Source organism: Mustela lutreola, chromosome 14 (genome assembly GCF_030435805.1).
Source record: "Mustela lutreola isolate mMusLut2 chromosome 14, mMusLut2.pri, whole genome shotgun sequence".
NCBI lineage: Eukaryota > Metazoa > Chordata > Mammalia > Carnivora > Mustelidae > Mustela > Mustela lutreola.
In genome coordinates this window covers 39,677,431-39,700,734 of record NC_081303.1, presented here as the reverse complement: position 1 = coordinate 39,700,734, position 23,304 = coordinate 39,677,431, and the positions used below count along the sequence as shown (strand labels likewise).

The 23,304-nt window shown below is 44.4% G+C and overlaps 1 protein-coding gene across 5 annotated transcripts in view; it reads left to right on the top strand.

Annotated features, from left to right (window-relative positions):
* The window catches only part of HHAT (hedgehog acyltransferase), a 352,540-nt gene that overhangs the window by 197,681 nt on the left and 131,555 nt on the right, over nt 1-23,304 (top strand). For all 5 annotated transcript variants that reach the window (XR_009347601.1, XM_059146892.1, XM_059146893.1 and 2 more), the window contains one exon: nt 10,367-10,402. Coding sequence is in view for 4 of the 5 variants with exons in the window: in XM_059146892.1 (XP_059002875.1) it covers nt 10,367-10,402 (36 nt within the window). In the remaining variant the exon portion in view is untranslated. The remainder of the gene's footprint in view (nt 1-10,366; nt 10,403-23,304) is intronic.

Below are 23,304 nucleotides of genomic sequence, written 5' to 3'. Positions count from 1 at the left end.
GCCACCAACTTTGTCTTTTTTTTTCAATATCCCTTTGGCTATTCGAGGTCTTTTCTGGTTCCATATAAATTTTAGAATTATTTGTTCCATTTCTTTGAAGAAGATGGATGGTACTTTGATAGGAATTGCATTAAATGTGTAGATTGCTTTAGGTAGCATAGACATTTTCACAATATTTATTCTTCCAATCCAGGAGCATGGAACATTTTTCCATTTCTTTGTGTCTTCCTCAATTTCTTTCATGAGTACTTTATAGTTTTCTGAGTATAGATTCTGTGCCTCTTTGGTTAGGTTTATTCCTAGGTATCTTATGGTTTGGGGTGCAACTGTAAATGGGATTGACTCCTTAATTTCTCTTTCTTCTGTCTTGCTGTTGGTGTAGAGAAATGCAACTGATTTCTGTGCATTGATTTTATATCCTGACACTTTACTGAATTCCTGTACAAGTTCTAGCAGTTTTGGAGTGGAGTCTTTTGGGTTTTCCACATATAGTATCATATCATCTGCGAAGAGTGATAATTTGACTTCTTCTTTGCCAATTTGGATGCCTTTAATTTCCTTTTGTTGTCTGATTGCTGAGGCTAGGACCTCTAGTACTATGTTGAATAGCAGTGGTGATAATGGACATCCCTGCCGTGTTCCTGACCTTAGCGGAAAAGCTTTCAGTTTTTCTCCATTGAGAATGATATTTGCGGTGGGTTTCTCATAGATGGCTTTGATGATATTGAGGTATGTGCCCTCTATCCCTACACTTTGAAGAGTTTTGATCAGGAAGGGATGCTGTACTTTGTCAAATGCTTTTTCAGCATCTATTGAGAGTATCATATGGTTCTGGTTCTTTCTTTTGTTGATGTGTTGTATCACATTGACTGATTTGCAGATGTTGAACCAACCTTGCAGCCCTGGAATAAATCCCACTTGGTCGTGGTGAATAATCCTTTTAATGTACTGTTGAATCCTATTGGCTAGTATTTTGGTGAGAATTTTCGCATCTGTGTTCATCAAGGATATTGGTCTATAGCTCTCTTTTTTGATGGGATCCTTGTCTGGTTTTGGGATCAAGGTGATGCTGGCCTCATAAAATGAGTTTGGAAGTTTTCCTTCCATTTCTATTTTTTGGAACAGTTTCAGGAGAATAGGAATTAGTTCTTCTTTAAATGTTTGGTAGAATTCCCCTGGGAAGCCGTCTGGCCCTGGGCTTTTGTTTGTTTGGAGATTTTTTTTTTTTTTTTTTTTAAAGATTTTATTTATTTACTTGAGAGAGAGACAGTGAGAGAGAGCATGAACGAGGAGAAGGTCAGAGAGAAGCAGACTCCCCATGGAGCTGGGAGTCCGATGCGGGACTCGATCCCGGGACTCCAGGATCATGACATGAGCCGAAGGCAGTCGTCCAACCAACTGAGCCACCCAGGCGTCCCTGTTTGGAGATTTTTAATGACTGTTTCAATCTCCTTACTGGTTATGGGTCTGTTCAGGCTTTCTATTTCTTCCTGGTTCAGTTGTGGTAGTTTATATGTTTCTAGGAATGCATCCATTTCTTCCAGATTGTCAAATTTGTTGGCGTAGAGTTGCTCATAGTATGTTCTTATAATAGTTTGTATTTCTTTGGTGTTAGTTGTGATCTCTCCTCTTTCATTCATGATTTTATTTATTTGGGTCCTTTCTCTTTTCTTTTTGATAAGTCGGGCCAGGGGTTTATCAATTTTATTAATTCTTTCAAAGAACCAGCTCCTAGTTTCGTTGATTTGTTCTATTGTGTTTTTGGTTTCTATTTCATTGATTTCTGCTCTGATCTTTATGATTTCTCTTCTCCTGCTGGGCTTAGGGTTTCTTTTTTGTTCTTTCTCCAGCTCCTTTAGGTGTAGGGTTAGCTTGTGTACCTGAGACCTTTCTTGTTTCTTGAGAAAGGCTTGTACTGCTATATATTTTCCTCTCAGGACTGCCTTTGTTGTGTCCCACAGATTTTGAACCGTTGTATTTTCATTATCATTTGTTACCATGATTTTTTTCAATTCTTCTTTAATTTCCAGGTTGATCCCTTCATTCTTTAGAAGGATGCTGTTTAGTCTCCATGTATTTGGGTTCTTTCCAAACTTCCTTTTGTGGTTGAGTTCTAGCTTTAGAGCATTGTGGTCTGAAAATATGCAGGGTATGATCCCAATATTTTGATACCGATTGAGTCCTGATTTAGGACTGAGGATGTTAACTATTCTGGAGAATGTTCCATGTGCACTAGAGAAGAATGTGTATTCTGTTGCTTTGGGATGAAATGTTCTGAATATATATGTCCATCTGGTCCAGTGTGTCGTTTAAGGCCTTTATTTCCTTGCTGATCTTTTGCTTGGATGATCTGTCCATTTCAGTGAGTGTAGTGTTAAAGTCCCCTACTATTATTGTATTATTGTTGATATGTTTCTTTGATTTTGTTATTAATTGGCTTATATAGTTGGTTGCTCCCACGTTGGGGGCATAGATATTTAAAATTGTTAGATCTTCTTGTTGGACAGACCCTTTGAGTATGATATAGTGTCCTTCCTCATCTCTTATTATAGTCTTTGGCTTAAAATCTAATTGATATGATATAAGGATTGCCACTCCTGCTTTCTTCTGATGTCCATTAGCATGGTAAATTCTTTTCCACCCCCTCACTTTAAATCTGGAGGTGTCTTCGGGCTTAAAATGAGTTTCTTGGAGGCAACATATAGATGGGTTTTGTTTTTTTATCCATTCTGATACCCTGTGTCTTTTGACAAGGGCATTTAGCCCATTAACATTCAGGGTAACTATTGAGAGATATGAATTTAGTGTCATTGTATTGCCTGTAAGGTGACTGTTACTGTATATGGTCTCTGTTCCTTTCTGATCTACCACTTGTAGGCTCTCTCTTTGCTTAGAGGACCCCTTTCAATATTTCCTGTAGAGCTGGTTTGGTGTTTGCAAATTCTTTCAGTTTTTGTTTGTCCTGGAAGCTTTTTAATCTCTCCTTCTATTTTCAATGATAGCCTAGCTGGATATAGTATTCTTGGCTGCATGTTTTTCTCGTTTTGTGCTCTGAAAATATCATGCCAGCTCTTTCTAGCCTGCCAGGTCTCTGTGGATAAGTCAGCTGCCAATCTAATATTTTTACCATTGTATGTTACAGACTTCTTTTCCCGGGCTGCTTTCAGGATTTTCTCTTTGTCACTAAGACTTGTGAATTTTACTATTAGGTGACGGGGTGTGGGCCTATTCTTATGATTTTGAGGAGCGTTCTCTGAACCTCCTGAATTTTGATGCTCGTTCCCTTTGCCATATTGGGGAAATTCTCCCCAATAATTCTCTCCAGTATACCTTCTGCTCCCCTCTCTCTTTCTTCTTCTTCTGGAATCCCAATTATTCTAATGTTGTTTTGTCTTATGGTGTCACTTATCTCTCGAATTCTCCCCTCGTGGTCCAGTAGCTGTTTGTCCCTCTTTTGCTCAGCTTCTTTATTCTCTGTCATTTGGTCTTCTATATCACTAATTCTTTCCTCTGCCTCATTTATCCTAGCAGTGAGAGCCTCCATATTTGATTGCACCTCATTAATAGCTTTTTTGATTTCAACTTGGTTAGATTTTAGTTCTTTTATATCTCCAGAAAGGGCTTTTATATCTCCCGAGAGGGTTTCTCTAATATCTTCCATGCCTTTTTCAAGCCCGGCTAGAACCTTGAGAATTGTCATTCTGAACTCGAGATCTGACATATTACCAATGTCTGTATTGATTAGGTCCCTAGCCTTTGGTACTGCCTCTTGTTCTTTTTTTTGTGGTGAATTTTTCCGTCTTGTCATTTTGCCCAGATAAGGGTATATGAAGGAGCAAGTAAAATACTAAAAGGGTGGCAACAACCCCAGGAAAATATGCTTTAACCAAATCAGAAGAGATCCCAAATCGTGAGGGGGGAGAAAGGGGATAAAAAGAGGTTCAAAAAGGAAGAAAGAGAAAAAAAAGAAAACGAATAAAAAACGTTAAAAAAGAAAAAGGGTAAAAATAAAAAAAAAAATTTTACCCGAAGGCGAGAAAAAAGAAAAAAAAAAAACAGAAAAAGAAAAAAATTAAATTAACTGCAAGACTAAAAAAAAAATCACAGGGAGAAAGCCATGAGTTCCGTGCTTTGCTTTCCCCTCCTCTGGAATTCTGCTGCTCTCCTTGGTATTGAAACCGCACTCCTTGGTAGGTGAACTTGGTCTTAGCTGGATTTCTTGTTGATCTTCTGGGGGAGGGGCCTGGTGTAGTGATTCTCAAGTGTCTTTGCCCCAGGCGGAATTACACCGCCCTTACCAGGGGCCGGGGTGAGTAATCCGCTCGGGTTTGCTTTCAGGAGCTTTTGTTCCCTGAGCACTTTCCGTAGAGTTCCGGAGGACGGGAATACAAATGGCGGCCTCCTGGTTTCGGCCCGGAGGAGCCGAGAGCCCAGGGCCCCACTCCTCAGTGCACCCTCAGAGAACAGCGCCCAGTTACTCCCGTCTGCCTGAACTCCGGCCGCTCTCCGAGCTCACCGAGCCTGCGGCCGGTTCAAGGTAACACCGAGCTGCGAGCTTACTGTCGGCTCTGTCTCTGTAGCCAGTTTTCCTGTTACAATACCCGCAAGCTCTGCGACACTCAGACACCCCCAATCCTTCTGTGACCCTGCGGGACCTGAGGCCACGCTGACCCCGCGTGGGCTTCGCCCCAGTTTAGCCTCTGGAGCGATGTCCCTCAGTGGAACAGACTTTTAAAAGTCCCGATTTTGTGCTCCGTTGCTCCGCCGCTTGCCGTGAGCTGGCCCCTCCCCCCGGGGTCTGTCTTCCTGTCGCTTTGGATTCAAGTCTCCGCCAGTCCTACCTTTCAGAAAGTGGTTGTTTTTCTGTTTGCAGAATTGCTGTTCTTCTTCTCTTTGATCTGCCAATGGATTTGTAGGTGTTTGCAATCTTTAGATAAGCTATCTAGCTGATCTCAGGCTAGCTGATGTAGTTTCAGTCTGCTACTTCTCCGCCATCTTGACTCCTCCCTCCTCTAAATATTCTTATAACCCGTGCTCAAACTCACCCTTTGATGCGAAGTTTACAGCCGTAGATAGGACACTGTAAGCTTTTTGGAAACTTCCTCTCCATGGAGCAAGCTGAAAGCTGCCTCCCGCTGCTGTGCCTAGATGACATTTGGACAACAAAAACTTTTGTATCTCATCCACACATAAAAGACTTCCTATTTTTGATTTCTGGAAGGAACCAAGAATAACACACGCAAGGTCACTGTTTCTCATGTCTGTTAAGGAAATCGTGGTTTACCGAAGGCTGGTAGCTAGGAGAGATTATTTTCTCAGAAGGTGATAAGGATTGTGCTGCAGTTTGACAGGCATCGTGTTTCAGGAGAGAAGCCCCATTTCTAGCTGTGGGTATTTATTTTATATATTTACATGTGGTACTTGGCATATTAAATGACCACCTTGGGCATCTTCTGTGTACAGTGTACTGTGCCAAGGGCCAAAGCAGACGGAGGCATCAGGGGTGTCCGGGTACAGCACACCACTCACACTTTGGTTCACGTAACACATATTTATTGAGTATCTGCTTGGTGACTGGCTCTGGTTCTTGCCCTCTTGGACTTGGCAGTCCCTTGAGGGTTAGAACATTTGCTGTTCATCACACTGTATTGAACTTATCGTTGACTCTGGCATCTCTTTCCTAGGCTCCGCTTTCCTTGAAGCAGGGGTTCTGTGCTGTGCATTACTGAATTCCCACTTCCTGACATGTGCTAACTATTTGTTAGCAGTGGCTGAATCAGTGGCTGAACACGCAAAGTGAAAAAGCACAGACTTTGGCGTTTGGTACTCTGAGCTAGGTCCTGACTCAGCAGCTAACTAGCTATGTGATAGGGGATAAGGACACGGGGCTTTATAAAACAGGGATCTACTCTGGCATGTGGTGAAGATGAAAAGAGGTAATACCTAGAGGGCCTAGCCCAGTGCCTGGCATACAATTCTAAAATAAAAAAAGAAAGGCATATTTCCTTTTTACTGTAGTTCCCAAGGTGCCCTTTACATCTATACAGGAAAATTAAGTGAGAAGATACTTCTAGACTGTATCTGTGTAAGACACAGCCCTGTGTGAGGGGGAAACTCTGAGCCCTTTGGAAGGAGCCCACTTCTGCTTTTCTATGGTAAAGAGGAAACCCCGTGTTTCACATGAGGCAGGCTGAAGAAGTTCTGGAGCTGGATGGTGGTGATGGTTGCACAGCAGTGTGAGTGTGCTTAATGCCTCTGAGCTGTACATGGAAGACATGGTTCAAGTGGAAGTTTTGTGTTATGTGGTTTTTGCCACAATAAATTCATTAAAAAGACCCCAAACCGTTGCCGTGATTTTACACTTCTTCCAGCAGGTGAGCTGTTCTCCAAGTAGAGCCAGTCACAGAACATTGTCGTCCCCTCACCAGGTGTTACTGTGGGGCCTCCAGAAGCAGCCAGGGCCTGGCTGAGCCTTTGGTTGCCTGGTGCGGGACTGTGAGATGCAAGGTGGTCCGCTATTTCACACGGCATTTTCCGCTTCCATCCTTCCCTCCCTTCCTTGGCTCCATCCTGCGCGAGCCTGTGAGCAAGTCTCCGTACTTGACCACAGAATCCGCTCGGAGTCCATCCCTGTCTCTCTGCCCTCGTTTCCAGTGTTTCCATCCTGGGGTGAGTCCTCGTCACCTCTCAGCTAGACGGCCATGGCCCCACGCCCTGCTTCTGTTCCCATCCTTTCTATTCAGGACACCCAGAGTATTCTTTTTGATACATAAAGCATGCCACTGCCTCACCCCCTAAATGAATAAGATTTAAACAAATGAAAAAATACCGTTCCCCTGATAAAGACCCATTAGTGCTTTCCATCAATGTTAACATGAAGTCCAAACTTCTTCCATACTGCCTTCTCAGATCTGGTCCCTGCCTCTCTTTCCTACCTTGGCTTGTTCCAGCCTTGATGGCCTTCTTCCTGTCCTCCAGAGTGTCACATTTCTTCCCACCGCAGGGCTTTACCCAGTCATCCTGCTGCCTGGAAGCTTCTCCCTCTGGTCTTTGCATAGCTCGTCCTTTCTGACCATATGGATCTCAACCCAGGTGTCACCTCCTCAGAGAGGACTTCCCTGAGCAGTCATGTGGCCTGCCGCTCTGTCCTGTTACCTTGTGTGCATTCTCTGCTCTCTGATGTTATCTCCTTTATGTAAGTGCTTATCGGTTGTTCACGTCTCCCACCTGGGTTGTGAGTGCCATGAGAAGCAGGACCCTCGTTATGTTACTCCCCCGCATCCTCAGGGCTAGATCAGGGCTCAGCACTTTGAAGGCTCTGACAAAATATCAGTTGAGTGAATGAATGAATACCCACACAGATCAGTTGATAGAGCAAAGGAGTAAGATGTGGGGGAAGTTCCATGTTCTTCCCCTTATGTTTTACCTGGTAAGTTTTCTGATGCTAATCCCCCTCCTTGACCTTCTCCATTCCACTGGTTTCCAAGTAACTGGTAACTCATTATAGTATCCCCCAACCTAAGTGTGCCTATCGCAGGATGCTTAAAGATGCTCATTGTCCTGGCCCCAAATTCTATCCATGACCATTCACATTTGTACGAGAAGAAATGTTTTGAAACACCATGCATCATAATCCCTTACTTCTGTGTATTTAGGCCCTAAATTTTAGGGGACACGATGGCGACAGGTGAAGCTGGTCATGCCAGTCTGAACCAGGGCAGGAGGATGCCTTCCCTGCCTGCTGGTCAGAGCCTGTTCCATGTATGCCCTCCCCCGCCGCCAGCTCTCACATGCAGCTTCAAGGCTCTCGATGAGGCCGCCATGGAATAATTGGTCTTCCTGCTCTTCTGCCTGTTTCCTGAGCTCCGTGCCTGTCCCACAGCTCTCCAGCTGTACCACCCTTTACGCCACTGCTCAGGTCTTGCCTGCATCCTGGATGAAGTGGCTGCACAGTGAGACCTACTATTTCCTTTTTGTGTGGCTTCCTTCTCCTACTGAGTTTTTGGGAATTGGGCTTCCATTAGAACAACTCCTCAAAGTTGGAGGGAAGGAGATTACTAGTTATTGAGTACTCAAGGGTTTACCAGGCACTGTGCTAAGCCCCGTATTTATGGTATTTCACCTGCTTTGCATAACCTTCCATGAATAAGGATCTCCATTTTCCCATGGAGAAGCTGAAGCTCAGAGCCTGATAGGATTCCACTTGCCTGGGGCAGGGCAGCCGCGTGGGAAGAAGCAGGAATCAGGGCAGGTGGAAAGGGACCCGTTCTTAAAAAGAACAGTCATTTTCAATTAGTAATAACGAGAGGCAGTGAGAGCCTGTGCTTTTAGTGGGAAGAGCAGGCAATTCATGGCTTTTCGGGCCCAGTTTGACTCCCAGATTTGTCCTCTGCTAGCTGGGAGCACTGCTGGTTACTTATCCCCTGAGCTTTCATTCCTGCGCTGATGAGTGGAGAAGCCAGCACCAGCCTCACTGGCAACGGCTTGTGTATTGTGACCGAACGTAGTAGTTGCCACCTTCTAGATTCTAAATAATCCCTTCTGTGAGTAGTATTAGGTTTCTTATTACTCCCTCAGAGTCTTCTTTTCCTCTTTCTATATTATGGTTTTCTGTGTCTGTTTTATGCTATGATTCCTGCAACAGAATCTGATGCTTTCTGTGGCTGATGTCTTTGAAAAGGCTGAATAGGTTTTGGATGAGTGAAAGCAGCTGAAATCTTTGTTCTAATCTAAAATACTTGTAGCTCCCATATTGCAGATCCTGGCGAACTTGCAGTTGCTATCCGTCCTATGAATATTTACTTATGTGGCCAAGGAATGTAGCCTGGGTTTTGGTTGAGAGGAGGGATCATTTCTGTTTTTCATTTTTGGTTTGTTTGTTTTTTTAAAATCTGTGTTAAATATGATTGGAGGGAGAACTTAGCATCTCCTCAGGTCAGTGTAATAGCCACTGAAACAAATCAGCTAGCCCTGCAGGTACATCTCCGTTTAGAGCTCTTTTCAGAAGACTTATGAGTAAGTGGAATTTATGTGTCTTGAATTCCATTTTCCTTGAATCATGTGATAACTTCAAGTAAGTGATACAGTGAATGAGGTACTTATATTTTGGCTTTGTTGTTCTGTTCTCTTCTACCCTATGTCCATGACATGTAAACAGATTTTGAGTACATAAAGGGAGCTTGCCATTTAGAGGTACCCAAAGGCATCCTATTGTAATGTCAGTAATCATCTGCTCTACATCAGGTGAGGTGAGGTGCCGGGCATGCTGGATGTTCCAGGGATGGGGGAGGGGTAAAGCTGGGAGCTAGGGACAGTCAGGGCCTCAGTGGTCAGACCCCAGTGTAGGGTGAATTTCTGTGTCTGTTGCTTATTGTCTGTCGGGACAGAATGAACTCAGGCTTTACTTGGGCAGATTGAACCTGGGAGGCCAGGCTGTTGGGTGGGAAACAATAAATACCATCTAGGTGTTAAGAGGAACGGTCATGCGTGGTGGGCAGCAGCATCATGGTTCCAGCCCCCTAGTCTTTTTACTCATAGCCAGACCCAAAGGGGAGAGAAGGACACTGGCTAAGTGGTCAGAGGTTTAGGGGGAATAAATGAGCTAAGTAGAGAAACCAAGGCAATGCCATTCATATGGACCAAGCCAGTTTGGTGGTGGCAGGGGAAGCTGTCTCTGAAGGGTCTACCACTGCCCAGAAATGACTGGCTGCCCAGTTTGAGGCTAAGCACAGTGGCCAGCTCACCAGCGTGTGCATGGAGCCCCTCTCCTCTCTTCCCTCCCAGGGCAGACCCAGCTATGGCCAGGGTTGCTCTCTGGGAAAAAGCTCCAGGGACTATGGCTGGGAGGAACAGGGAAGGACTGAGCTGACTCTTTCCCACCTCTGTTCTTACCTTTGGCCAGCATGGTTTTGTACTTGTAAAACATTTCATTTATGCTGGAGCGAGGAAACATCTTAGATGGCTAGTGATATAAAAGGGCTCACCTGTTGGCAAAATGTTGCACTTTGCCTTTACAGCCTTTTTTTCTAGAGAGAGAGAGCATAGACTTGCTGAGACACTTTTGCTGCCATAGAGCAGTGCTTTGGCCTCAGAATTGCCTGGAGGGCTTGTCAAATCTAATTGCTGGAACCCACCTCCAGAATTTCTGAATCAGTATGTTGAGGTAGGGCCCGAGAATTTGCATTTCCAGCACATTCCCAGGTAATGCTGCTGTGGCTGCAGTCCAGGGTCATACTCTCAGAACTACTGTCAGAGAGTGATTGATTTATTCACCATGCTCTGAATGTAAATTATGTTATTTTAGTCAAGTCCACCATTGCTGTACATTTCTTTTACTGACCTACTTGTCTGTGTCTTTTTTGAACAGGTATTTTGATGTTGGACTGCATGATTTCTTAATCAGGTAAGCCCATAATTTTTATTCTAGATAAAATTCTAGATAATGGAAGACTGGGATGAAAATAAAATCCTTTTTAAATATCTTGACAAATAATGGCAAATTGTATACTTGTCAAAAGAACCAACCACTAACACTATGGTTTTGGGGGCCTATAAGAATTTCACATGAAATTATCTTTTTCTAAAGAATCAGAGGAAATTCTGTTTAAGGGGTTCATATCTAAAGTGATAGTTTCCCGAAAGCTTGGACAAACTTACTCCAAGTGCTGGGCTGCTGGAAAGACATATGGACAATGAAGAGCACTATCTTGCTTCTATACATTAACCAACCGCTTAACCAGTTTTCCCTCCACTGAATTTACACTTTTCAAGTTGAGTCTACTGTTTGTGTTATAGTCATGCAGCTCCAACCTTGTTCATAATTGGAAAAGATTACAGATGGCAGTTTATATCCTAGTTTATTGGTGATTTTTACCAGAGTTGGCTTATGGGGCATATTAATTCTAAATAGCTATTAAATCAAACAGAGGTTAAATGGAAATATACCAGAATATTAACAGGGTTGGTGAAAATTCGCATGATATTTTTTTCTGCTATCAACTTTACTGTATTTTCTAGATTTTTTTTGTATTGAGCATATATTATTCTAATAACTATGAAAAATGGCCATTAAAAAAAAACCATTAAAAACATATTTGAAGGGGCGCCTGCGTGGCTCAGTGGGTTAAGCCTCTGCCTTCAGCTCGGGTGATGATCTCAGCGTCCTGGGATCGAGCCCTGCATTGGGTTCTCTACTCAGCAGGAAGCTTGTTTCCTCTCTCTGCTTGCTTCTCTGCCTACTTGTGATCTCTCTTTCTGTGTCAACTAACTAACTAACTAAATAAATAAAATCTTTCCAAAAAATATGTGAGAAGCAATAACGGTTGCTGAAGGACTGTAAGCTAGTGATTACAAGGAAACAGGATATTGTATAGAGTGATTTGCTTTCTCCAAGTATGAGACTTTAAAGGCCAATTCTGAGTTTGCTAATAAACCACCTGTAAATCACATGTGATTTCTGGCCAGACATTAGAGCGGTTTGGCTCTGCACAGTGCATGACCAGCTTTCTGTTGGGAAGATGCTATTTGAGGGGAAATGTACATCACTGGCATCACCTTTACTGAAACCCACAGCTTTGCCTCTGTGCTGCATCACCTACAGTGGTGTTCTAAGAAGGGCCATGCTTTCCTGGACATTTCTCCAGGGCTTCATCCAAGGCTGTACACGGAAATATTGTTGGCTTACTCTAGACCCAAAGAACATGGATTTTCCTGGCTCTCTCCAGGGTATCACACATACACGGTAGTGTGATACCCACTACTATTGACCCATTAAGGGTAAATGCGTTTTAGCAGGAGGGATAATGCTCACCAAAAAAGCAGACATGAGAATTCCATATCTAAACTGATGAGAGAAAGCTGGGTGGGGATACCTGAGCGGATGGTTTGGAATTTTTAGTTAATGTACTTGCGGCAGATGCTAGCCTGTAGCTTCTGTGTTCTCTATTAACTTTCTGGAGGGCAGGGAACATGTCTCAATCACCTTGGCCTGATTAGATTGTACAGAATCAACCTTCAACAAATATTTGTGGTTGGAGCGAACAAAATGAGGCAGAAAGGACAAAGAGTGCAAGGATTAAGAAGAAGCTGTTAAGTCATTTATTCAACAAATAATGGTTAAGCCTATCATGTATCACTTACTTGAATATGTCTGGGGTACCACTGTGAGAAATGTAGGCATCTGATTTAAGGCTTTCCCAGTCTTGTGTTGTGAGGGACCTGAAGTTGGGGCAGGGGGAGGGATGGTCTACCTCTGGGACCCTTCCTCCCTTTCCTTCTTCTGGGCTCCGAACAAATCTCCTGTGTTGGGTGGGAGGGAAGGATAGGGGGTGGCTAAGGGCTTCTCATGTAACTGGTGCTGGGATCCCCTTGTCCTGGCAGGAGGCCCTTTTGGATGGGTACGGGTCACCTTCATCAGTGTTCTGTGAACCCAACAGAACTGGGGGTTAAGGCTTCTTTCTGCCCTGACATCTCTCTGCAGTTGTCCTTTTGTTTGCTCCGGTAGGGGCAGAGCAAATCAGTATGTGTGCTGTTATATCTAGTTAGGGAATGAGTCTCTCCTCCTTGAGGGCATGCCCAGTCTCTGTGACAAGGTCTCTTCATACTCACCAGGGGGTGAGGGGGGGGCCCATCTCACCCTGCCCCCACATGACAGCATTCTGCCCTAAGCCAAGACTCTGATATGAAGACTCTTGAGTTCCTTCTTCTACCCTCCTCCCAGTTTGGGATTTAAGGGGCTGGAGATGTGGTGAGGAGGTGGTTCGAGGGAGCAGTTCTCCATCTTTTAGGGGTGGGGATATCATCCCTTTATTTACAGCTCCCATGAGAAAAATGGGTCCTTTCTGCTCCTGGTTTGGGTGGTCTAGACCGATGGGGACAGAGTGCTGTTTCTCATGAGCCCCTTAGTGAGAACTGTTACCCCAGCATGAGGGTCCCGAAGGTTGAAGCAAGTAGGGATACTGTGTGAGGGGCATGTGAGGGAATGACAACAACAACTCTTTCAAGAAGTCAAGCTGGAAAGGGAAGAAAAGAAAGGCCAGGCAGCTGGTGGAGAGGGTGGTTTGAATGGGTATTTCTTTTTTTTTCCTTTTTAATTGGAGGAAATTTTGTATTTAGCCACCAGAAGGTGCTAAGTGTCCTTTTCAACTTCGAGAAAGTGGCTTCAGTTGGGTGGAGAGAAGCAGAGTGTGATTGCCCAGTTGCCCAGGCAGTGGGAAAGCAAAGCTGGTGGTAGTACCTTTGTTGCACCAGAGAGTACTGCCATGTTCCTGGGACTCTGTCCCTGGAAAGAACTGGAGAGGGTCAGAAGAGTGAGGCAATGCTGCTTGAATCCTTCCTACCCTGTACTGACCAAGAGAAGAAAATATAGTCCCTTTCTTTAAGAGGAGGCATTGGTGAAATTAATTAACTACATTCATTGACTCCAACAAGCTCTTCACATGTACCCTGGGTCGTCAGACTGTTCTGAATACTTAGTGTTTGGCATGAGAGAAAGTGCAGCATGCCTGAAACTAATCAGCTCCATCTTTTATGTTGATGGAAATAACATTGACTTCTCCGGAATGACATGAATTTCCACAAAGCCACGAGCCCTCTCTGTACTCCCAGCCTAGGCAACTGTAACGAGGGGCAGGCTTCCTTATAAGTTGTTGGAGTATTTCACTGAGCTGTGGGGGCAGGAAGGAGCTGTCAAGTTTGATGAAATGTGAGCATTTTTGGTGTTGGTGTTTTATTATGACTGTGGGGAAATTGAGTGACCTCAATCATTCCAGATCTTACAGAAATCAAAGGAAAGACTTTCAGGAAACAGTAATCACAAGTCACTTAAGAATAGCCTCAGACAAAGGCTCTTGGTTGGGGTCCTACCAATGAAAAAGGGAAGATGTGTCCAATCTGGGAAGAGAGATTATGGAAGAAAATAGCTCTGTTTCATTTTAAAGGATAGGGTAGCGTGTTTGAGTTTAGCTTGGGTTAGTTTTGGCAAGATAGTCAAAATGCTTCATGAGGGTTGGTTTGATTCTTGATGACCAAGGTATTTTTCATTTGACCTGGAGTTGTAGGCAGCCCGCCCCTCTGATGGAGGCACATGGTGATGCTTTGTACCTGCCCATTTGTCCTTCTCTGAGCTCCTCCCGTTGGCAAACAGTTTTAAGTGATACACGTTGTCGTCATGACTTAAAAAGAAAACCTGGAGTCATCCCTCTTCTTTGTTGTCTGGAAGATTAAATTTGTCTGTTTTCCTTTTACAATTTCTGTTTTGCCCTTGTGCTCACACATTTAAAAATCGGAAAAATAGCACCTGTATTTCCATCTTCTTTTCTATATTATTTATAATTAGCCATATAATGCATTTCAAATAAGGATTTCTTTTTCTAAATAGCAAAATAAGTTTTCTTTATTATTTTTCATTTTTATTCTGAAGACCAGGTGTGAATGCATCGAAGCCACTAGTTTTGTCTTAAGGATGGTGTCTCGATGTCCTGTCATGATTAGCAGAAATGCAGTGTGATGGCTTGCCATGGTATTTCTTAGGCACATAGAAAAGCTCACTGAGCCTCTGGTGTGGCCCTAAAGCTACCTGAGAAGATCTCCAGAGTTGATAATGGTCCTTAGAAGAGAAATTCCTTTCTCTAAGTAATCAGATGCTGCTTACAGAGTGCTGCTGTTCAATACAGTGTAGATTCAGTCCCATGGAAACGCTAATGTCTATATAAAACAGTGTTGGCCCTTTTGAGGCACTATGTTCTGGTGAGAGAGAAGGTGGAATGGGAGAACTGTCCCCTTCCTGTCATGCTTTTGTTCTGGAGGTAGATTCTGAGATTCCGCTGTGTTGTGGAGGGTCTTTGAGTTGCCAGAGGGCAGCGGATGACAGTCCTGCGTGGGTTACTGGTTCACGGAATTCTGAAGTGAGCATGGAGTTTTTGGCTTTCCCTTGGTGACATCCTTCACCCGATCCATTCATGAAACTAGCCCGAGAGCAGAAGAGAAGGGTTGTTTGGGCTAAAAAATGTTGGTGTTTTGAGCTCCATGAATCACAGGATAGTTTTTAACCTCCTTTATTTTGAGTAGCGCAAAGTCTACCAGCACATTTGCAGGAGTTAATTGTAGCATTCGTGGTGTTGATAAAGAAGTCTGCTCACCATCATTTGAAATATGTCTTGGATTCTGTGATGTGTGAAATGTTCAAAAGAGTCTGCCTTGCATTTTTAAGAAGGCAAGTAGTCAAATGAAGGATTAATTTAGGCTAAAGGACTCCTCCTAAGAAAAAGGAAGAGGGCTGGGGATAAACCTCCCTCTTTCCTGTGTCCCCTTAGGGTAGTTGATACCTGGTTAGGCTCTGAGCTGCTCTGGATGCAGGGAGGTTAAGGACAGGGGGGTGGGCATTTGGTCCTGGGAGTAAGAACCAGATGGTAATAGAAAGATAATTAGCATCTGTACTCAGTCTAGCAGTTTAGAAACATATAAACACACACACATATACATATTTTGTAGATAAATATAAAAGAGCTATTATGTATATATTTCTAAACACACACACACACACACACACACACAATAACTCAGGGAAAATACCTGATTTGTTGCATAGGATTTTGGATTTTTAATTTTGCAAATCTAACATGGACATGAACTTTGTTCAAGGATAATTTTTAGTAGTGGTATGAAAAGCAAATGCATTATTAAAAGCTGCTCCCACCTGAGTTGAGCTTAAACTCTGTGTCTTCCAGTCCTAATTACGCCCTGCCCATTGTCTCTGAGTGGCACCCTGAGGGGACAAGGGGCTCCTAGGGGCCACCGGGTCTCTTTGGTCCCTGTCTGCTGCAAACTCCTCTCCTCTGAGACCACTGCAGTAGCACACTGTTCTTTTTAAACCTTCCTTTCATTCTACTTGTGGTATATGAAAACCAGCAGCTAATGAACTGTGCTGTGTTCCCGGAACAAAGTGTTTTAAATAAAAAGTGAAGAACATGTGAGTAAAGACAGCCAGATTCCAAAGCATGACCCACAGAGGCAAGGCAGGGTCCTGAAAAGAAGCTATCCTGCTTCCATGGGGCCATCCTGCCCCCTCCCATGGGGGCTGTCCCCCCGCCCCTTCCACGAGGCTGTCCCCTCTTCCGCAGTGCTGCCCTACTTCCATTGTTGTTCCTGTGCCCAGTTTCCAAATGCTCTTGAGTCTGCCTCCTCAACATCTTTCACATCACCCATTCCTTCCTGTTTATGGACAAAGATTTTACACTTCTGTCTGTAACTCGGGCTTCTTACCTCCTAGAGCTGTAGTGAGGTGTGACAGTGTATGCCAATAGCTCAGCTCTGTGCCTGGAAACAGTGGGGACTCAGTGAGGGCCAGTTTGTCCCTCCCCCCTGCACCTCCCCACTGGAATCAGAGTAGCAGGGTTTGAGTCCTGGCCTCTCTCCTTCCACCTGTGGGATTCAGGCAGCTCAGGACCCTTTCTGAGCTCTCCATTACTCATCTGTAAGTTGGCTGTTTACCTGAGGCTTTCCCTCCCTACTCAGAGCAAGTCAGTGCTTCTCTTCACTTCCATCAAAGACAGACCATACCTCATGTTCCGGGCCCACTACAGTTGGTCTTCAGGCTGGCTTTCCGCCTCATCTTGCCATATTCCTCCTTGTGCCACCACCAAATGGGAACAAATGTGGCTTTCTTTCCCTCCCCAAATCTCTTGGCTTCTTTCCTTGACTCATGTGTTCCCTGCACCTGAATGTGCCTCTTTCCTCTACACCGACCTCCTGGCCCTCTCCAGTTCAGCTCAGTGTCGCCTCCTCCAAGCAGCCTTCCTCTTTCTCCTTCGACAGCACTACTTCCCAAGCTTCCCGGACCACGGGAATCTGCTGGGATGTTTTAGATGCACGCAGGCCAGGAATCAGTGTCATTACCATTCGCCCCAGGTGACCCTTGGAACCCATAGCTTTAAACAGAGTTCTTTTTGTGCATGCCCTACATTCCTCCTTGACAGTGAGCTCTTTTTTTTTTTTTTTTTTTTAAGATTTTATTTATTTGACAGATAGAGATCACAAGCAGGCAGAGAGGCAGGCAGAGAGAGAGAGGAGGAAGCAGGTTCCCTGCTGAGCAGAGAGCTCGATGCGGGACTCCATCCCAGAACCCTGGGATCATGACCTGAGCCAAAGGCAGCGGCTTTAACCCACTGAGCCACCCAGGTGCCCCAACAGTGAGCTCTTTGAGGGCAGGGTCTGGTTCATGTGTGTATTCCCCATAATAACCCACAGTGTCTCATGCACAGAGGGTCTTTTGAGAGGCCCAAACTTCCTGTTATAAAATAAATAAGTCCTGGGTATGTAACGCACCACATAATGACTCTAGCTGATAATACTGTATCGCAGATTTGAAAGTTGCTAAGAGAGTAGATTTTATAAGTTCTCATCACACATATACAAATTTGTAACCCTATGAGGTGATGGTTGTTAACCAGACTTACAGTAGTGATCATTAACATACATGTGGATCAGATCTTTCATGTTGTACACTGAAATTCAATATAATGTTTGTTAAAAGAAACACTGAGGTGTATGAAAAGTTTGAAGAGTTATTTGAGCAAAAATTGAGCCCGTCAGGACAGTATGCAGTCTAGCAAGGAGAAAGAGGCCCGGGGAGCTGTACAAAATGAGAGACTTGCATAGAGGTAAAGGCCAGGAACAAGGAAGTTTATCCAGGCAAAAGAATGGGTTGGTTTTTTGCAGAGTCACTTTGCTTATTTTATTTTGCTTTAGGGGGTGGTGGGGGTCTATGGGGTACATTATCTAACTTGCTGATTGAGTGATTCCTGGCTGACTGGTTTAAGACTCCATTTCTGGAAGGGCAGAAACGGCTATTAAGTCTTTTGGTGAAATCTTGATGTGGGGCTTAGCATTAACAACTCCATTTTGGGTCTGTTTTCTTGTTTTTAATATGTTAAATGTCAGATATATATCAATTTTTTAAAAAGTTATGCTTTCCCATTAAAACAAAACAAAACAAAACAAAGAATAGGGTGCCTGGGTGGCTCAGTGGGTTAAAGCCTCTGCCTTCAGCTCAGGTCATGATCCCAGGGTCCTGGGATCAAGCTTCATATCAGGCTCTTCGCTCAGCAGGGAGACTGCTTCCTCCTCTCTCTCTCTCTGCCTGCCTCTTGGGATCTGTTAAATAAATAAATGAGATCTTTAAAAAAAAAGGAAAGAATTAAGCAACAGATTGAGAAAGTTCATTTCCTTCACGATATGGCTGAAGCCAGTGTCCCCAGTCTGAATAACCCAAGGACACAGAGTGTAGGAAGGAGGACGGCCTGAGCATTTGGCACCACTAATTTAAAAAAAAAAAAAATGTTTGAATGAATAAATTGTAACTCTCAAGCATGTAACAAGACTTAGTAGCCATGTCCTGATCTTTTCATGTAACCTTTTTATGCAACCAGCACTCTTCCAGGAGTTGGGAGAGAAGCAGCGAGAAAGTACACAATGGTCTGCCCTCAGCTGGCTTGCATTGCAGTGGGTGGAGATAGAGGGTAGAGAAGAACACAAGTCGGGGGGTGCCTCGGTGGCTCAGTGGGCTAAAAGCCTCTGCCTTCGGCTCGGGTCATGATCCCAGGGTCTTGGGATGGAGCCCCATGTTGGGCTCTCTGCTCGGTGGGGAACCTGCTTCCCTTCCTCTCTCTCTGCCTGCCTCTCTGCCAACTTGTGATCTCTGTCTGTGAAATAAATAAGTAAAATATTTAAAAAAAAATTAAAAAAAAATTAAAAAAAAAAAGAACACAAGTGGGTACAGGGATTGCCATGAGGTGATGGAGGGGCAAGGGCTGAGAGCCACTTGTGGCAGCACGGGTAAGGTAGGAAGAGCCTCTGTGAGGCAGCTGGGGACACTGAGCGGAGATGTGAGTGAGGAGGGGGAGGTGGTCAGAGCAAGGTCTTGGCTAGGCTATTTCTTGGTGGGGGGAAAGAGCAAGTTCCAAGGCCCTGAGAGGAAGAGAAGCCACGTGAGGAATGGAAGGAAGGAAGCCAGGAGGCTGCAGGACCAGGGAGCACTGAGTTCGGTGAGGTCTGGAGGCAGAGGCCACAGCCAGATGGTGAGAAGGATTGGGTTCCCTTTTAAATGTCATCAGAGCCATTGGAGGGTTTTAAGGAGGGGAATACCATGATTTAATTTATATTTTTCAAAACTCACTATGACAGGCTTAGCTGGGAAGTTAGTGAAATTGGGATTTCAGAACCTCCGCCATCACCATGCTTTGCCTCCACAGGCTGGAGTTCGGTGACCCAGGACCATCCTTGCTCCTTAGGGAAGATTCTCTGATGACCAGCAACTGTGAAGGCTGCTCTGTCGAGTAATAATAACAACCCTAAACTATCCTTTAGTTCACCCCTGTTTGTGTTTGCTTATACATTACAAAAGGTGCGGTTGTGCACGTGGGTAGTAATTGAAGGCAACAGAACCATGGTGGAACATGGCTGTAGGCTGTCTCAGAAGCATGGGCAGCTGGAGAGAGTGGGTCTGGAGCCAGGATCTTCACTCAGGAGGGAGGTCTGCAGCCTTCTCCTGGAAACAAGTCATCATCTTGTCTTAGGAGCTCCTTGCCAGCCCAGCCCCTCGCTACTTCCCTGGTACTTTATCTTAGGCCCTGAGTGCTCCTGTCTTGTTGGTGCTGCTGCCCTTGGATGTCAGCCGAGAGGCTTCCTACTTCCCAAACGCTGGCTTCCCCTCTGGGACAGCCTGGAGCAGAACCCTATCCGGTTTGCTTATTAAAACGGTTGGCTGATGCATTGGTGTATTCTCTGCTTTGTTATAAAAAAAACTGAGCCCCCTTCCTAAGTTCCTCCATCGTGATCGCTGTCCAAGACAGTTTTTCTTATTTATTCTCTAGACTGAAACCCTTGGAGTACTTTGCAGTCCTTCACTTTCCTTTGTAGAATTTTGGGGTTGCAATGACCCTGATGACTGTTCTACATTACAGTAATTTTCAGTTCTTAGACGATTTCTCAGATCTACTCTTAGTTCTATCTTACAGCTACCACTTTTGAAGAAAAAGTTTTTGGAATTATTCATCTTCATGGCTGTGCTATATTAGGTTGGTTAATTAGAAAACCCAGATTAAAGAAAAAAAAATCAAAAACCCTTCATGCTCTGAGTTGAAGTACATAATTCACTTCCTACCATACATAGCTTCTATCAATACAGATGTTCCAGTGAATAAATGGATCTTTAAAAAAAAAAAAAAAGAAGAAGAAAAAGAGCCACTGGTGAACTAATTGAGAAAATTTGCAATGTGGAGACATTATTTTAAAAATGTAAAAAGCTCTGAGCCAGGGCTGCTGCTGAGCAAGACAGGCTGTAAGTTCCATGGTCTAAAGCTAGTGCTGATGGGTTATTGCCAGGACATTTGTTAAGTAATGATAGTGGTAGCGCCTTTTTTGAAGATTCTTTTCCTGATTCCCGGGATCATTCTTGTAAGGACCTATTTTATATTTTTATATTTTAGCCAGAGGCTTCTATTGAGGTTAAACAATAACCTTGTTGGGGCACCTGGGTGGCTCAGTGAGTTAAAGCCTCTGCCTTCAGCTCAGGTCATGATCCCAGGCTCCTGGGATGGAGCCCCGCATCGGGCTCTCTGCTCAGCAGGGAGCCTGCTTCCTCCTCTCTCTCTGCCTGCCTCTCTGCCTACTTGTGATCTCTGTCTGTCAAATAAATAAATAAAATCTTTAAAAACAAAAACAATAACCTTGTTGTTTAACTCTTAAACTGTCCCTGCTCCCCTTTCCCCAGGGAACTTACTTAAAAACAAGTCCCGGAAATCAGCCTCAGGTAACAAAGCTCAAATACAAGGGTGGGTCAGTCCAGGTGGAGACATCTGATCAGTGGGGGGTTGCATACTGTCTCTCTAGCTACCTGGGAGTATGGGCCCCGCCCTTTGGGAGCCTTTTGAGCGCCAGTCCTAACCAAGATGATACGCTGGGTCAAATGTCTACGATAGGGTAAACTGTAATTCAATTGGTCACCTAGCATCACTGTGCAGCTTTCTCTGCACAAACCCAAGTCAGCTTGGGCACTTACTAGTTCTGGGACTTTTGATCAGCTAGTTATTAAATATTATTGCTTTAGTTACCCCTGTGAAATGCTGCCTTAGGAAGGCAATCTGGTACTTCAAAAATCTGAGTTAAACCACGCAAATAAGTAAATGCCAAAGTGGGTGAGATCAATCATTCTAAATGTATGGCTCCACTCACTTCTTTATCAAACAGTTTTAGTACCTACTGCCCCCTGCTCAGTGCTTGGAACCCAGCAGTTAGCAAAAGAGACATAGTTCCCCCTCCCATTGAGCTTATCATTTAGGAGCAGAGAAATGTTTGTCAGAGACCATAAGCATATCTGGAAAAGTAGAGCAGTCAGTAATGCCAAAAAAGGAGGAACACATGGTCCTATAATTGTGTGTCACAGGGCCCCTGATCCAGGGCGGGGGCAGGAACCAGCCAAGGGGAAGCCTCCCCCAGGAGGCAATGCTTGGGATCAAGGGTACAGGGAAAAGCAGACCCAAAGCCCCAAGGGGGAGAAGCAGGGTGTCTTCCAAGAACAGAAAGAAGGTCCTTGTGGTTGGGACCCAGAGTGAGGTAGGGAAGTTATCCTGAGCCATGCCATGCTAGGCCTTCCATGCCATTCAGACCAGCCCAAATTCTCAGCAGTAACTTGGGAATGAGTGACTGAGCAGTTGGCTGGGAAAGTGTAGCTATAGTTAAAACTGACATATGCATGTGTATCCTAGCATGTTCAAAGTCCTCACTTGGACGATGGCATCGACATACTGAAGAGAAGAAACTTACAATAGAAAATGTGTAATATAGCCTATTTACTAGAGTAGAAGGATCTGTTGTGAGGAATTTTAACACCAGTGTTCAACATTTATGATGACATACACTTTTTTATTAATTAGAGCAGATTTATTTGCATCCAGATGCTTTTACCTGATTGAGAAGAATGGGTGACTGTCTACTCAGTGAGCTGGGAATCGGGAACACCCCACAGTCTGTGGGAATAGGGAGTTGCTGGGGTAGCAGAGAATGAGTATGAGGCTGGGAGTCAGTGTAGTGATCTACTTTTCCGTCATTTGTTTTGGAGGATTGTCAAAATGCACTCCTGGGAATGCACTCCTACAAACATTACTTATTAAGAAGTGCAACCTTGGAGCCCTGGGCTTGCCTTCAAATATTGGTCAGTATTTAAGATCGAGTTCTGTTGCAGTGAGGATACACACTGTGAAGCTTGTGTGGGCCAGACAATGCTAAAGTGAGCAGGCTCTTAGGAATGGGGGCAACTTGCTCTGGGGCAGGAGCTTAGTAGGGCACCAGCCTCCTACCAGGAGGTTGGTATATGCTAAGAGTAATGTAAGACTCGCTTCTTAAGTGTCATGGATATTTTCTCCATACTCTGGCTGTTCAGTGCATTTAGAGCACCCTCTGGCTTTGGAGAATTTCTGGCCTTCTGAAATTGACCTCCTGAAAGTACAAGTACAAGTCAAAAGTCACTTACATCTAGGGTCTCCCTTACATCTAGGATCAGAATGTACCGTGGGCCCTGACACTCTGATGTAGCAGAGAGGCAGCTTTGATTCACAAGAGACAAGAGGTACTCTGGTGACGTGTTTCTGGCGAGGGTGGTAGAGAGATGTGCAGCTTCTAGATGCCGCTAGGCTGGGTTCCCACGCATCACCGGCAGTGGCATCCGCAGAGCCATCTGGTGGACCAGTCCTTGCCGAGCCCAGCCCGATTCGCTGGCCACCCAGATATTCTGTGACCTAATGCTCTTGAAGAAATCCCTTCTCTGCTTAAATTTGCTAGAGTAGATTCTGTTGATTGCAACTAAAAACTCTTATCATGCTATGCAGATGGGCGTGGTCAAGGTAGCAAGTAGCTCTGTGCTCACAGCAACTCAGTGCTGAGGAGGGACCTCAGGAATCACAAGGTCATGGGATAAAGTTTTGTTCTTTTGGTTATGGTATCTATTCAGGTGTTCATACTAAATGAGGCCAGCAAACTCAAAAATCCTCAGGTATATAAAATTGCACACACAAAACACACAGGATTTATGGAAAAAATTGTTTATTTAGTTAGCTAGATCACTTGAAAACTACATAACACTCTCCAGGGCACGAAGAAAAATAATAACAGCCCTAATAAAAATAGCAGCACAACTGGGAAGTCACACTGCATTCCTAGGAAATGAATATTCTGGTAAGGATCTAGTAAATTTGCTACCTTTATGGTAGAAAGGGCTCTAAGGAAGGGCCCCAGCCACTGAGTTCTGGAGAC